Below are 15,000 nucleotides of genomic sequence, written 5' to 3'. Positions count from 1 at the left end.
GCTCTCAGCCGCACTCTTGTGTGCAAATGTGCCGTGTGTGCACATGCAGGCCAATCTATTACACAGGATTTTCGAAAAAATAATAATAATAGCAATAATATAATAATAAAATATATAAATACGTGTTTTTTTAAAAGGGGGTTGCGCTGTGTATTGTATAGCCCCACCCGACGTGGACCGCCAAACACTCGAACACTTTGGGTCGCAGCTGGAACCGGCCGCGAAACAATCGGCAAAAAAAAGGAAACTTTTTTTGGTGAGAAAAAAAGCAAAGCAAGTTTATTGTTTTATAGTGTGTGCGTGCGTGCGTGCGTGCGTGCGTGCGTGCGTGCGTGCGTGCGTGCGTGCGTGCGTGCGTGCGTGCGTGCGTGTATTCATGCTTGCTACAGAGAGGCAGTGGCTGGAAACACTACACCCTCCTAGCCTCCACCAACACTAACAGCAGAACAATCTCCGTTTAATGACGCGCAGCCTCAGCCGGCCCGCGCCTCTCGCCCACAATCAGCACAATCAGCCTGTGGTCCCGATAAATGAATACACGAAGCTGACATCATCTGAGCAGGACGGCCTATTGCTTTTCCTGGAGCTGGGCAAGAGACAGTCAGAGAGAGAGAGGGAGAGTAAAAGAGAGTTTCTTGGGTGCCTGAGTTAAGACTCTATCCCTCGATGATGCTGGATCTCGATATCTGTATCCCTCATCTAGCCCAAGTCTACGCCGATTCGATCTATGCCCGCTGTACACTCTAGCACCTCGTCATCTCTCTCTATCTCCGCTCTCGGTTCTCTCTCTAGTTTCTCTCTCATGTCTTTTTCGTTTCTCTAATTTCTCTCTCTCTCTCTTGCTCTCATTTAGTCTCTCGTTCTTTACCACTGTCATTGTAACTCTTTCTCATTCTCTCCCTCTGCCTCTCTCTTTCCTTCTCTCCTCTCTCTCTCTTTCCATCCCTCCCTCCCGCCCTCCCTCCCGCCCTCCCTCCTTCTCTCTCTCTTTCCCTACCTCCCTCCCTCCCACCCTCTCTCTCTCTCTCTCTCTCTCTCTCTCTCTGGTCTCTCTCTCTTCTCCTTCCCACTCTACGATCTAGGTTACTTGGTTTCCTAGTGGAGCACAGGGACCGAAGGGAAACAAAAAAAAAGAAAAGAAAAAAAAGGTTGATTCCATGAAGGACATCTTCTTATTGGAAGAGCGCAACCTTCCTACTTCTCGCTACAAATGAGCCACCCGCTTTCGGGCCGCACAGATGCAAGATGTCGCGGTACTCTGCAAGGCCCTGTCCGTCAAAGCAGAATTGGAGGAGTTTCCTTGTGTGTGTGTGTGTGTGTGTGTGTGTCTGTGTGTGTGTGTGTGTGTGTGTGTGTGTGTGTGTGTGTGTGTGTGTGTGTGTGTGTGTGTGTGTGTGTGTGTGTGTGTGTGTGTGTGTGTGTGTGAGAGACTGCTGCTATTTATTTTGTATGGAAAGCCAGAGAGGACTTCTCAAAGCAAAACTGTAGCACAAAATCGATCTGGTCTGTTTAACTGATCCCATTAGGCATCTTAATGATGTGCTAACAAGAGTTTACCAATCCTCAACAGTTTGCCTCTTACATTGATAGGAACACAATTCCCAACACACAGACTCACACATACACACACACACATACACGCACACACTCACGCACACACACACTTCCAGCTATTTCAGTTTTAGTTAGCATGTTCAAATACCCAGGCATGTGTAATCGCAGCTTTCAAAATATTAGGTTTAACCATTAGCAACTCTATCATATTTACATATGCTAGCGGAACATCGGGACAGTTTTTTTTACCGAGAAGTTATTCAAGTGAATGTTATCTGTCAGTGTGGGTCCCGAGCTCACTTTCGTTCGTCACAGTGTTTCAGTGTGCCGAACATATGCAAAAACAGGTAACAGCGCATAGGCAAGCACATCCACGTGTGAAGCCATGCATGCATGCGCAGTCAACCACCGCATATCGCTCACACGTAAAGTAAAGGTGCAGGAAAGAAAGTAGTTGTTAGAAAAAAAAAGAAGGCAAAAAAAAGCTGCCACTGGCATCATTGCATGAGGGCTAGCCATGTTAACATTAGCCCACAGGCCTTAATTGAGGCCAGGAGGGAGCATTTAATAATTGCTGTCAGAAGATCAAATTTAATTCTCCTCTCTTCACAGCCACCACTGCTGTAGGGTAGAGTGAAACAAATTGTCATCAGAGATTTCTAAACGAACAAAGCTTTTAATTAGGGTGATTAGAATGCTGCAGCAAAGAGAAAGAGAGAGAGGGAGAAAGAGAGAGAAAGGTGGAAGTACTGGAGATGTGAGGGGAGAGGATTGGGGGGGGGGGGGGGGTGATGATGAAATCATCAGTGGAGATACCAACTCACCATGTTGTGAGGACGAAGGAGGGGGAGAGAGGGTGAGAGTCGCGACGGGCGTCATTCTTTGCACCCGGGGGAGTTGTGTTGTGTTTGAACGGTCAATCGCCTATTATATCTATAGCCCCCCCTCCTTCACCTCACTCTTAAACAATCACACACTCTCTGCACACACATTCTCCGGTGCCCCTCAGTCCCCGCCCCAGTCACCGAGTCACCCACCTCCCCCCCACCCGACTCCACCCGACCGGAGAACATTGGTAATATCCTGAGCCGATTTCCTGTCGCACTCGGCGGGGAGTGTAATTGGGGGAATATGTCACTGCTTTGTGGAGCCTCAGTGACATGACTCCTGGCGGCTGCTATTGTGGGCGGGCTGAGCGCTTCTCATGCTGTTGGGGATTCATTTTTTAACCTTTATTTTTTTCGTAGTCCCCTTTCTTTTTGTTTGCATTGTGTTCAATACAAAAGGAAGGAATTAAAGCCGTGTTTGATATGGCTCACGAGGAAAGGCTACGGTCGTTCAGCGCTTCAACACAGAAGACAGACAGTTTATTTTGGATGATTAGTGCAATCATAATGCTGATGTTGGTGGGTAGGTGTGTGACGTGTGTGTCTGTGTGTGTGTGGGTGACTGAGCCAGCCGTATGCAGGTCGGTGCGTTTGCCCGTCCCGGTTTGTTAAAGCGCGAGCATCTGTGTGTGGTCGTCGTGCACCTGAGTCACCAGAGTCGTTGTGGACAGGGCGGTAGACTGTGAAGTGTGGCGGTGGTGAACACGCACGCACACCCTCACACACGCACATAAGTTCACACACACACACACACACACACACACACACACACACTGGGAAACATGACCTCTGGCAACAAACTCTACGCACGGGGACTGTAGCAATGAGTGAGGAATGGGCTTGAACTGCAGTGATCGGAGATGGGGGAGCGGGGGGGGGGGGGTGGGGGAATTGAGAGAGTCATCAAGAGGAGGAACAAAATAGGTGAAGGAGAGGATCTGTAGACGCTATTACCACAGTGAAGATGAGGCGATTAGGACTTAAAGAGGCGCTTGCATCATCCCCCCCCCCCAAACGTTTTTTTACTGACGATTTCGTTTTATTTTCTGTTTTTACACGATACTTCATCATTGGTTCCGTTCCAGTGTCTTCCTAACCGATGATGTTGGTTTAGTTTGCATCGTTCTCTGCATGTGACCATGTTCAGTTCCTGCGACCTTTAGAGACACCCTTGTTCTGCTTCGTTTCCGCGCGGCTCACCCAAACTTCTGCTTTTTCTTTTATTTTCGTCCATGTTTTCCACGTTTTGTTACCAAGCGATATCTTTAGCCAATTCGGTCACTGCGGTCGCACACACACACACCACTTCCTAATGGTCGAAACCCCCATTCGTAGCCACCTGCGCTACCATGGCAACTTATGAGATCCGACACTTATGTGTGTGCACGTTGATGAACGCGGCAGCACTAACAGTTCTTACGTCAACGAGACGACGGAATGGAGCCGAGCATCGGGGAGGGCGCTGTGATTAAATGTTATGGTGTACCATTGTCTGGTCCGCTTGCACGCGTGGTCTTTCCTCCGCCTGCCCCCGGCCCCGACAGCTGCGGCGTTGCAGACCTTGGCCTGCTTTCAAAGGCCAAGTTGACGCATTGTGTCAAGTCTCTTCGTCCTTGGGGGGGGGGGGGGGGGGGTGGAGTCAGCGATGGGCCATGGAAAGATGGTTTTCACCTGTCTCTGTGTCAGGGGCTGACGGATGTTACCTGTCTTCAACGTGGCTCCCGCTAAACCCCGCCCCCTCCCCGAGCCTCCAGGAGTCTGTTTTCCCTCCGCTGAGTGAGAGGTGCAGCTGTCCAAACGACCGGCTCTTTACACACGGAGGGTTGACGTACCCTCGCCCTCGCCCGGTGTTTTCTGGGGGAGGCGCGTCGGTTCATCTACTGGGACAACAGCAGAGGTCATCTCGTTTTGTGAAGGAAAAAATATGAGAATTTCATTTTTTTTTTCAATGTTTTACAAAATCGTGTATGCGCCTCGAACCGCACTACCTAGACGTATTTCCGATTGTATAGCAGTTATTTTTTCTTTCCACTACACTGTTAGTTTGTTCGTTGTGTATGTGTGTGTGTGTGTGTGTGTGTAGAGGTGGTATGAAGTCGCAGCAGTCAGTTGCAGAACAGTTGAAGGACTCTCCGTGGGAGGGTTCGTTGGGGTGGAGGATGGCCAGCTGAGGGGCTGAAAGGAGAAATGAAAGTGTTCCTCCCACGGTTCGTCTTACAGTCGCACCGCCGATACCACAGGGCCCGTTGTGCTCTGGCGCCCTGAAACACCCCTGTGTCGTCATACCGCCAGGGTGTTTCAACACGCGCTTGTTTCGGGGTATTGCTCTGCCTTGCCTTGGCCCTGTTGTTGTCGTTTGATTTCAGACAGATTCCTTTTGTTATATCCGTTCATACTTTTTGTTTTCAGAATCAAACCAAGTGGACTTTTTCCATTTGATAATAGTAAAAAAATAAAATTAAATAGTACGCACAGTTTTGGAGCCAGTTCTACAGTAGCCAACGCCAGGGAACACATGTCTTCACCTCCTTCTCTCTATTGTTAAGAATAAGAAAGCTGTAGGTGGGGAGTCTTGGGTGCACCTTTTGGATGAAGTCGAAGGAAAGATTTAGGGAAGGAAACACCTCTTCGTTTGTCTGTTGCTGCTGATGTCACATCCTGTCCTGTGTGTGTGTGTGTGTGTGTGTGTTTTTCCCTTTGCGTGTATGTGTGGGTGGCTGGGTGGGTGTCTGTGCATGTGTGTACCGCTGAGTTCCTGTCTCTCCTTCCTCCCAGTTCCTGAGGCAGCGCTTCTAGGCACGAGGATACAAGACAAGGCAGAACGGTGCGTCGTCTTCTGATGAGACTGACAACCGCTTGGATTCTAGTCAAGACACGTTGTAATCGACAGCAGCTAATTGGTTTCCAGTTACAATGTCACCTTAATTGCTAAGAATCAAGCTTCCTTGTGATAATAATTAAGGAAATTTGTGCGCGGTGTGTTGGGGGATTTACGACTCACCGTTTTGCACTTAATAATGACTACCTTCAAGTGGCAGACTTTAAAGTAATGATTATTTTTTTGAAAGAGTAAATAAAACAGAGGTCAAGTATAGACAAACAGCTTAGTCTCCTGATCGTCGTCGATAGACCGGTGTGCTGCTCTTTTGCTACATAGCTATTGGAAACAGAATACATGGGAAAGCATCTCCTGTGTCTTAATAACGATCCAACTATGCCATGAGCTAATGGAGCGAGACAGGTGGATGTTCTCCTAAACACACACACGCCTGCTCGCCCCCGCACACACACACACACGCACACAAACACACACACATGCACACACACACACACACACACAAATCTGCCTCTTTTTTCTGGAAGCGAAAGCGCATTGGGAAAAGGGGGGAGAGGGTGGGAACGACAAAAGGAAATGAACACATTATTTGATTTTTTTTTCCTTCACTGCTATCACTCTAATCCCCCAGATGTACGTGTTGCTAATCTCTTTAGCTGCTCACATGTTAAATTAGCCGCTAATATCTGTAGCGGTTCAGTGCCTCACACAGGGCCCACCTACGCATGGACCGCCGCCCGGGTTTAGGTCACTGTCCTCCCACCGGCACGTGGAGGAGGGGAAGGCAGACATTGGGTTTGGGTGGTGTTGGTGGTGGAGGAGGAGGTGGTGGAGCGGGTGGCGGTGGTGCTGGGGGGGGCTGATAGCCATTCGTCACCGCTGCTATCTCACACTGACAGACGAGGGGGAGTGTGTGGTGGTGGTGAGGGGAGGGGGGGGAGGTTGGGGGGGGGGGGGGGGGGGTGGTACTGTGACGCTCCACATAGTGGAGTCACCGTCTGTAATGACATTAGAGACACAATGAGACCTGAAAAACTGTTCTCTTCCTCTTCCTCTTCCGCCTGGCCATAGACTCCCTTCCCTTGCCTACGTCTCCTCCTCCTCCTCCTCCTCCTTGCTTCCTCCCTTCTCTTCACACACACACAAACACATGCACGCACAGATGTGAGTGCACGAACGCGCACACGCAGAGCCACACAGACACCGTTCGGCACAGAGTGAGTATTCACGTCTCAAATTGTAATTCCAAGGAACTGCATTAATACAAATTTTCTCCCCCTTTCACACGGAAACGATAGTTTATTTGAAAGGGAAGCTGTGTTTATTTGATGTACGATAAACATCCTTAAAAGGTTTATTTCCTACAGAGTAATGTGTTTTCATAAATCCTCACATCCCAAACTAGTTTCCTGGAAAAATACATGTTCTTGCGAAATTCGAGAAAATATTTAAGTATCAAATGTGTTGCAGATGTGCAATCAGCTTAGCAGTACCAGTAGTAAGTAAAAAACTGTACAGTAAAAAAAAAACATCCCCTCCTGCGATGATGAATGGCCTTCCCCAATACATTATAGGCGGCAAAGTTTGGCAAAAAATATAGGTGTCAGCAGAAGTGCTGAGACACAGACCAGGACAAAAAGTAGTTCATTTTGGTTGTTCCTCACTATTCCCAACAGACGAGTGGAAAGACCTTTTTACTCCCGGATCTAACTACTGGGACATGTAAATGTGAACAACATACGTTTCCTATGAATATTGCAATACTGCATCCTTGCAATATTGAGCTCTGGTTCTTTTGCACAACACAGAAGAGGTTGAACCCAGACGGTGTTCCCCTTTTTTTTCTCCTCTTCCTGTCGCTTAGATTCTGAGAGATGAGTTTCGATCTATTCCCTTGTGCTTGATGACAAAGCACACATTTACAAGCATCCCTTAATACGGACTGTAAGAACTGTGGACAAAGAGCCACATGCTCGCTTTTAGTCGCTAAACACTTGGGACACAGGTGACCTACAATCAACCCTTGTATACTGAGTCCACTAAGCCCTGCGACTCAGACGAGAGAGCGAGAGCGAGGGAGAGAGAGAGAGAGAGAGAGAGAGAGAGAGAGAGAGAGAGAGAGAGAGAGAGAGAGAGAGAGAGAGAGAGAGAGAGAGAGAGAGAGAGAGAGAGAGAGAGGGAGAGAGAGCACTCGTTAGATCTATGTGCTGAATCGCGGTACCTCTGCATCGCCTCTCTCCTCCCCCTCCGGCTCCCTCTTGCTCTGTCCGTCTGCTTAACAGATGGGAGGGTTGTGGGTACAGCTCCCCCCCCCCCCCTCCCCCGGACAGGCCTGGTGCCTCCTCTCCCTCCTCTCCTCTCATTCCCTTCCGCTGCGGTCTCTCTCCATTCCTCATTTCCTCAGTGCAGAGGATTGATCCATCTATCTATCTATCTATCTATCTATGTATCAATCGATCAACCGATCGATTGCTATCGCTATCATTATCTCTCTATCTATCTGTTGCTATATCTATATATCGATCTATCATTATATCGTTCTATCCAACTTTCTCTATACCTTAGTATCCCTGTGTCTCTATCTACCTGTGTCTTTTTTTGCCTGTATCTGTTTATTCGCCTGCCTTTCTTTCTGTCTGTCCGTCTGTCTGTCTGCCCGTCTGTCATGAGGTTAAAAAAGGATCGGCAAGAAGCTTGGCTTCATCTGTTTCCACACTCTCCTCCTCACCCTCTCTCCTCCTCTCCCTCTCCCCTCCTGACCCTCTCCCCTCCTCACCCTCTCCTCCTCACCCTTCCTTCCTCACCCTCTCCCCTCCTCACCCTTCCTTCCTCACCCTCTCCCCTCCTCACCCTCTCCCATCCTCACCCTCTCACCTCCTCAATCTCTCTCCTCCTCACCCCCCTCTCCTCCTCAGCCTCTCCCCTCATCACCCTCTCTTTCATTCAGCTGCCATGTCTGGTGTGAAAGAACTGCAGGAGATGAGTTATAATTTTTCTTCCTCGTTTCACTGTTCTTTGTCTCGCTTTGGGGCAAAAAAAAATAGAAAAAAGCAGCTCCCTTCTCCCTAAAGCGTTACTTTGGGCTCTTTGTAAATTGGCATGATGAATCAGAGCTTGTTAGCTCTCTCTCCTCGACCAGCCACCGTAACCCACCCTCCCTCTCTCTCCCGCCCGCTCTCGCTCTGTACACACCTCTCCCCCCGTCTCCCCCTCCCCCTTTCCCTCCCTGACCTCCCCCCCTCTGTCCTCATGCGCCCGGTCAAAGGCAGGTGTCTCACTCTCCTGCACAGCGTTCCTGCCGTGGGGGGAAAAGCATCGCTGGGTTATGTCATTTAAACCCGTGCAGTGTAGCGTAGAGTAGTGAGGCCTGGCTCTGTGTTACCTCAACCCCACCCGCCCCCCACCCACCGCACCCCACCAGCCCCCCCCCCCCCCCCCCCCCCCCACCCACCAGACCTACCCACCACACCTACCCCTTTGCGTCACAATGCTAAATTGGATTGAGTGGTTCAACGGTAATCTGCTAAATTTGTGTGAAGGGAGCGGGAGGGGGGGGGGGGGGGGGGGGGCGACCAGTGAGGAGGGGAGTGAGGGAGAGAGGGAGATAGAGAGAGAGGAGAAGAGAGTCTGGTTCGGTAGGACCCTAGCACCATAGCGCCGTCGGGTGCCAGTTTCCTGGCACTCAAACGCCATGGGGGCGGGTGCAAGGAAGAAGGGAGAAGGGGGTGGGGGGTGGTGGAATGTAGGAGAGGTGGGGGGAGCAGGCTGGGGGGTTGAAGCCGTGATGTTGAGATCCGTGGTTGTGTGTTGTGTTGTGTGTAGGAGGAGGTGGATGAGGCATCAAGTCAGAGAGAAAAAAAAAAGGAAAGAAGAAGGTGTGTGTGTGTGTCTGTCTGTGTGAAGGCCCTTTAAAGCAAGTGAAGGGGTGGTGGTGTGTGGGGTGGTGGTGGTGGTGGTGGTGGTGGTGGTGTGGGTGGAGTTGCACTACACCTTAGGATGCACTGGCTGATGCTGGGAGCCAAAGCAGGGATTATTTGTTGAGCACCGGGGCTTAGTCTTAGTGCTGGTGTTGCGTAAGGCCCAAGGTGTTGTGTGCCCCAGCGGGCACTGACATTGAGAGGCTCAGTATGGGGCTGGAGGAGGAGCGATCGAGGGAGGGAAGGAGGGAGGGAGGGAGGGAGGGAGGGAGGGAGGGAGGGAGGGAGGGAGGGAGGGAGCAGGGCACGGCAGGGAAGGTGGGAGTGGAGGCCAGGAGGCAGGCAAGGATCACAGGAGTTGACGCCTCCTTGTTTCTGGAGCGCTGCCCAGGCCAGCTCGAGTGTAGTGGAGGAGGAGGAGGAGGAGGAGATTGGGAGACTGTGGCGGTTGTCAGTGTGAGAGGAGGAGGAGGAGGTAGGCAGGCTTGTTGTTGTTCTCGTGGTGATTGATTGGTTTTGGGTCACGTCACTGTCTTAGTGGTGTGTCTTATGATCGTAATGGTCTTGTCGGACAGCCTTCTCTCTGTGTCTGTTGTTTTTATGTTCTGACTGCTGCGTGTAAAGGGAAACAATGTTCTGGAAGGGCTCTTGAAAGTGTAAATCATTTAGATTCGCCACCATTTTAGATTTTATTTTTTATTTATTTCTGGGAGCAAAGAACCATATTGTGATTAGTAGTAGTACAATATAATTGTATCATTTGTCACACCATTTTTTTAAATCAGTAATTGATTAATGAAATAATTTAACTCCCTATGATTTAACGGCATGTTATTAGAAGTCATCTTCTCAAACCGCTTGATATATTATATGAGCATGAGTTATATTTTTGGTATTTTGCAGAATGCAAAAAAATGATCAAATCTAGCGAGTTGTTTTCTCAAGCTCACAGTGGGATCCTTTCATGTGTAGACAAACATCAATAAAAATAGTCCTTATTTGTGCGCACAAGTAACTTCATGCCGTATTCACCCCGAAGAGGTGGAGCCCACTTTTGATCACTTTTGCCCACTTTCTTGTGCTTCAACATCGCTGTTGCTCAATAAATACATGGATTCAGGTTAGGGCAGGAGAATGACAAAAAAAAAGAGGGAAGTTTTGGGGGAGGGGAGTGCATTATTTTGTGTTTGTGTACGTTGTTTTTGCATGCTTGTTTATGTATGGGGGAGAGAGAGAGAGAGAGAGAGAGAGAGAGAGAGAGAGAGAGAGAGAGAGAGAGAGAGAGAGAGAGAGAGAGAGAGAGAGAGAGAGAGAGAGAGAGAGGGTGGGAGGGAGGGAAAGAGAGAGAAAAGGAGGGAGGGAGCGAGAGTGACATGTCTTTTAGTGAAGCAGTGTCGTCTTCGGCATCGACGTCTGATGTAGGCGCTGCCAGGTGACGGAAATCTGGTTCAGAGAGGGGAGAGAGAGAGGAAGAAGAAGAGAGGAGGAAAGGAGATAAAAAAAAGGAACCAGGGTAGATGGAGTTTTTTTTTTTATGTGACGGCACTGACAGCTCCCCTGCATTGCACTGAGCTTAAATAATGGGATGCTCATTTGCATAACGAGGGACGTTATCACCTCTACTGTCAAAAGAAAACACAACAACAGTTCTTCTGCTCCTCCCTGAGATAGATTGGGTTGGCCTACTTTAGCACTCAGGAGAGATGCGCCGGAGCTTCTGGCTCAGCCAGGCTCACACATGTGCACCGACACACTCTCACACACATACACATCCATACACACACATGCACACAATCATACACACAATCACACACAGACACACACACAAACACACTTACACACAATCACACACCCACAGACACACACACACACACACACACACACCTACACAATCACACACACTCTTGTCGGTACACACGCACAAGGAAAACTTTTTGGAGCACAGCTTTCTTCCTCACTCATGCAGTCCAGGTCCAGCTCAGCAGCATTTCTCTCTGTTCCACTCACCCCTCTCTCTCTCTCTCTCTCTCTCTCTCTCTCTCTCTCTCTCTCTCTCTCTCTCTCTCTCCCTCTCTCTCTCTCTCTCTCTCTCTCTCTCTCTCTCTCTCTCTCTCTCTCTCTCTCTCTCTCTCACACTTACACCCCCCCCACACACACACATACACACACTCACTAACAGACACACACACACACACACACACACACACACACACACACACACACACACACACACACACACACACACACACACACACACACACACACACACATACAAACACTCAATCACTAGACACACACATTCACATTTGTGCACACACACCATTCCTGCAGCACATCCAAATAGTTCTGTACTGAGTTCATGTTGGAATGCCTGGTTTGATTTCTTACTTTGAGGAATCGCCGTGCGACTGATGATCTCTTTGTTTGCTTTTTGTTTGCCAGCGCATGGCGAGGCACTGCTAGGTTTTACAGCTGTGTTCTACAATTCTACCACTCTCATTTGCCGACATATCAGATGAAGTAGATGTAGCCGTTCCTGGCAGCTCCACACTGTCTACACCGGGGCTTTGTGGAGTAGAAACAAGAATGTATTTCTCCGTCGGGCGGTGATGTTACAGTGTTGGGTGATTAGAGCGTTTAAGATAGCGAACACTTCCAAAACAACTGTCAGATTCCCTGTGAACCAGGCAAAATCCTGACAGCGCTGTCTCCTCTCATAGTTGGCTTGCTGCTAAAAAACAAAAGGGAGCACATTTGCATGATATGACGCGATGGAAAAAAAATCCCAAGAAATGAAAAAAGCTGCCGTTCTCACTGCGTTGTTGACAGATCCTTTGTGTTTCCTCGCCCTCCCTTGTGACTTCAGTGATGCCTCCTGATTGTTATTTTTTCCCCTCCCTTCTAAGTATTTTTGCCATATTTCATTTCACTTAATGCTCATTTCTCTCCCCCTCTCCCCCTCTCCTCCTCATCCCTCTCCCCCCCCCCCCCCCCCCCCCCCCTCTCTCATGTCTCCCTTACAGGTACAGACGCTGGAGTCTTTGAATTGAGTTGAAGTTGAGAAAAGAAGAGCAAAGACTGGTGGAAGGAGAGAAAAAGCAGCTGGCGCGTGAGGAAGAGAAAAGAAAAGACGCGGACAGAAGAGAAAGAAAGGGGAGAGCGAGCCGAGAAGGAGAAAGAGAAAGAAACAGAGGCGCACCGCCGTTACTTTATTTTCCGTTCGAGCCAGAGGAGCGAGAGCGCATCCGAGAGACGGGGACGATGGGGAGGAAAAAGATACAGATCACGCGGATTATGGATGAACGCAACAGACAGGTGCGTCCCGGGGGGGAGGGGAGAGGGACGATGGATGAGGATGGGGTGTCTGTGTGTGTGGAGGGTGGGGGGCGGCGGGGAAGGGGGGTGGGGGTGGAGGGTGGAGGGTGAAGGAGGCGTGGATGGATGGGGTGCAAAGGGAGGAGGAGGAGGAAGGAGGGAGAGGGAGGAGGGAGGAGGGAGGAGACACATCCCAATCGCTCCCTGCTCTGCCCGCTGCAGTTAGGGCCTTTTGGGAGCCTGAGTATTTGGCGGGAAGAACAGGGGTTCTTGGTGTGTGTGTGTGGGGGGGGGGGGGGTCCTAATAATATTATAAAAATGGTTTGTATTATTTGTTATTAGTATTTATTATATTACTGTTGATTTCATCTGATAAGAGTATTTTATTGTTATGGAGGAAGAAGTAAAGTAAAAGTGTAGTTCTATTATTGCAGCATACCACCACACTGCACATAGCTGTGTCTGCTAGCCACGGCAGGCGACCACACGGCAGGCCCGCCGCCGGGGCACCCTTCACACAGCGGTCGTCTTACGCCATCTCACCCACTTTAGCTGGCAGTCAGTGGAACGCTACCATCCGGCGGAAGAGGGGGGGGAGGGAGTCGCCACCACAGAAGGTTGAGGCTGGGCATTGAGCAATAAACAACCGCACAACAGTGTGCAATGGTCCAGAATGACACAATGCTGGACCAGCAAGTAGAATGATGTAGTGCAGTGATTCTCAACCAGAGGGGCACACGGCACGGTCCCCCAAGAGGGACTCGTGTGGGTCCCAGGAGGGAGGGATTGGGGGGGGGGGGGGGGGACGTGGGAAGATTTCAAAAATAGCATACATAGGTAGGACAACAATTAGGGGGACAATTGTTTCTGTGTGGAACATTTTTATATTCGTTAAAAAAAACTGACGTGACTTTCATGAAGCTGATAGTAAAACTAGAGGCCGAAGAGAGTCTAATGTTGTTTGTCGCGTGCAGCCCAAGTTTTAAGGGGGTACTTGAGGCAGCCAGCCGTTGTTTTTAGGGGACCGGAGACGCTGATTATAGGAGGATCTCAGTGGCCCCTCCGCGGCTTAATGGTGTTTCATGTCCAGCAGCAGTAGCCCGTCTATCAGCCATCATGGAGTGGGTCTGACGATTCATCAAAGGAAGATTAACAAATCAAACATAAATCTGTCCTGCGAGAGATGGTAGGTGGAAACCAGTAAAACAAGTGCTGTTAGTTGTGTCCGGGCTTTGAGAGAGTCTATATGATAATTGATGGACAACAGGGCCCGGGCAGACACCATTGTCTGAGGCAGGAAATAGATAGAGACAGACGTCTCTCACTGCCCCCAAGGCCCACAATCAATCAGTTCCTGCGGCACAAGTGACCACTGACACTCTGGCAGCTTCCTGGCAGACCAATTGGATCCATACGCTGGAAAGCTGCCCCCTGGTTCCTATAGGTCAGATCCACATGTGCACGCACAAACACCCACACACATGTGCGCGCACAGGCACACACACGCAGGTAATCACGCACTTACACACACACACACACACACACACACACACACACACACACACACACACACACACACACACACACACACACACACACACACACACACACACACACACACACAAGCAGGCGCACAAACAAACACATGCATAGACATCCAGCCACACACGCTCACACACCACACACACACAGACACAGACATACACAGATACAGACCCATGCACACGCACGTACACGCACGTGTACGCGGGCATACACACACACAGACAGACACACATTGAAAAATGCGGTACATCGATACACTCCTTCTCCACATTAGGGTTGTACACCTATGTACTTACTAGTCTATGCAAGATAGGCAGTATTCCTGTGTGGCCATTTTAAGTACGTCAATGAGGTTCACGGAAGCAAATGGCCGACACCGCCTGGGAGGCGTTCTTCAAGCGCTCCCTGGACTGGCCTCCGACTAGACTGGCCCTTCAATCACAGTTACGTCAGCCAGGAAATTCCGCACAGGAATCGAGAATGAGGAAGGTTCAGTGTGATGAGACCGAGAGACGAGACAGCGGTCATCCTAGACAGAGCAGAGTTGAGATGGACAGAGAGAGAGAGAGAGAGAGAGAGAGAGAGAGAGAGGGGGGGGGAGGGAGCAACCAGGGGAGACTAACGCGACATCGACACCTCGCTCCATCCGCGCGACATAGTGAACTCACCTTCCGTGCGAGAGGTTACCACAGGAGTCACAGATGTCGTTGGCGAGAGGGGAGGAAAGTGAGAAGGGAGCTTGACGGACAGAGCGGCGCGAGCGACCGCGACCTGAGTCTGCACCTATCGCCTGTGAGCCGTCCTCGTACACCAGGGCTCCATTTAGAGGCTGACAGACGGGCGGACACATGCAGGGAGGGAGAGAGACAGACAGACCGACTGGAAGGCACATAGACAGACGCAAGCGGCAGGCAGACAAGAGAGACAGACAGGGACAGAAGGGAGG

General features: G+C 50.0%; 1 protein-coding gene across 7 annotated transcripts in view; it reads left to right on the top strand.

The window, feature by feature from the left end:
- mef2cb (myocyte enhancer factor 2cb) overlaps nucleotides 1-15,000 on the top strand; it is a 70,991-nt gene that overhangs the window by 14,460 nt on the left and 41,531 nt on the right. For all 7 annotated transcript variants that reach the window (XM_030359754.1, XM_030359753.1, XM_030359755.1 and 4 more), the window contains exon 2: nucleotides 12,218-12,509. In XM_030359754.1, the coding sequence (XP_030215614.1) occupies nucleotides 12,456-12,509 (54 nt within the window). In that variant the 5' untranslated portion in view covers nucleotides 12,218-12,455. The remainder of the gene's footprint in view (nucleotides 1-12,217; nucleotides 12,510-15,000) is intronic.

Source organism: Gadus morhua, chromosome 6, assembly GCF_902167405.1.
Source record: "Gadus morhua chromosome 6, gadMor3.0, whole genome shotgun sequence".
NCBI classification, from domain to species: domain Eukaryota; kingdom Metazoa; phylum Chordata; class Actinopteri; order Gadiformes; family Gadidae; genus Gadus; species Gadus morhua.
Note: the sequence above shows the minus strand (reverse complement) of the source record. Positions and strands in the feature narration are given on the sequence as shown.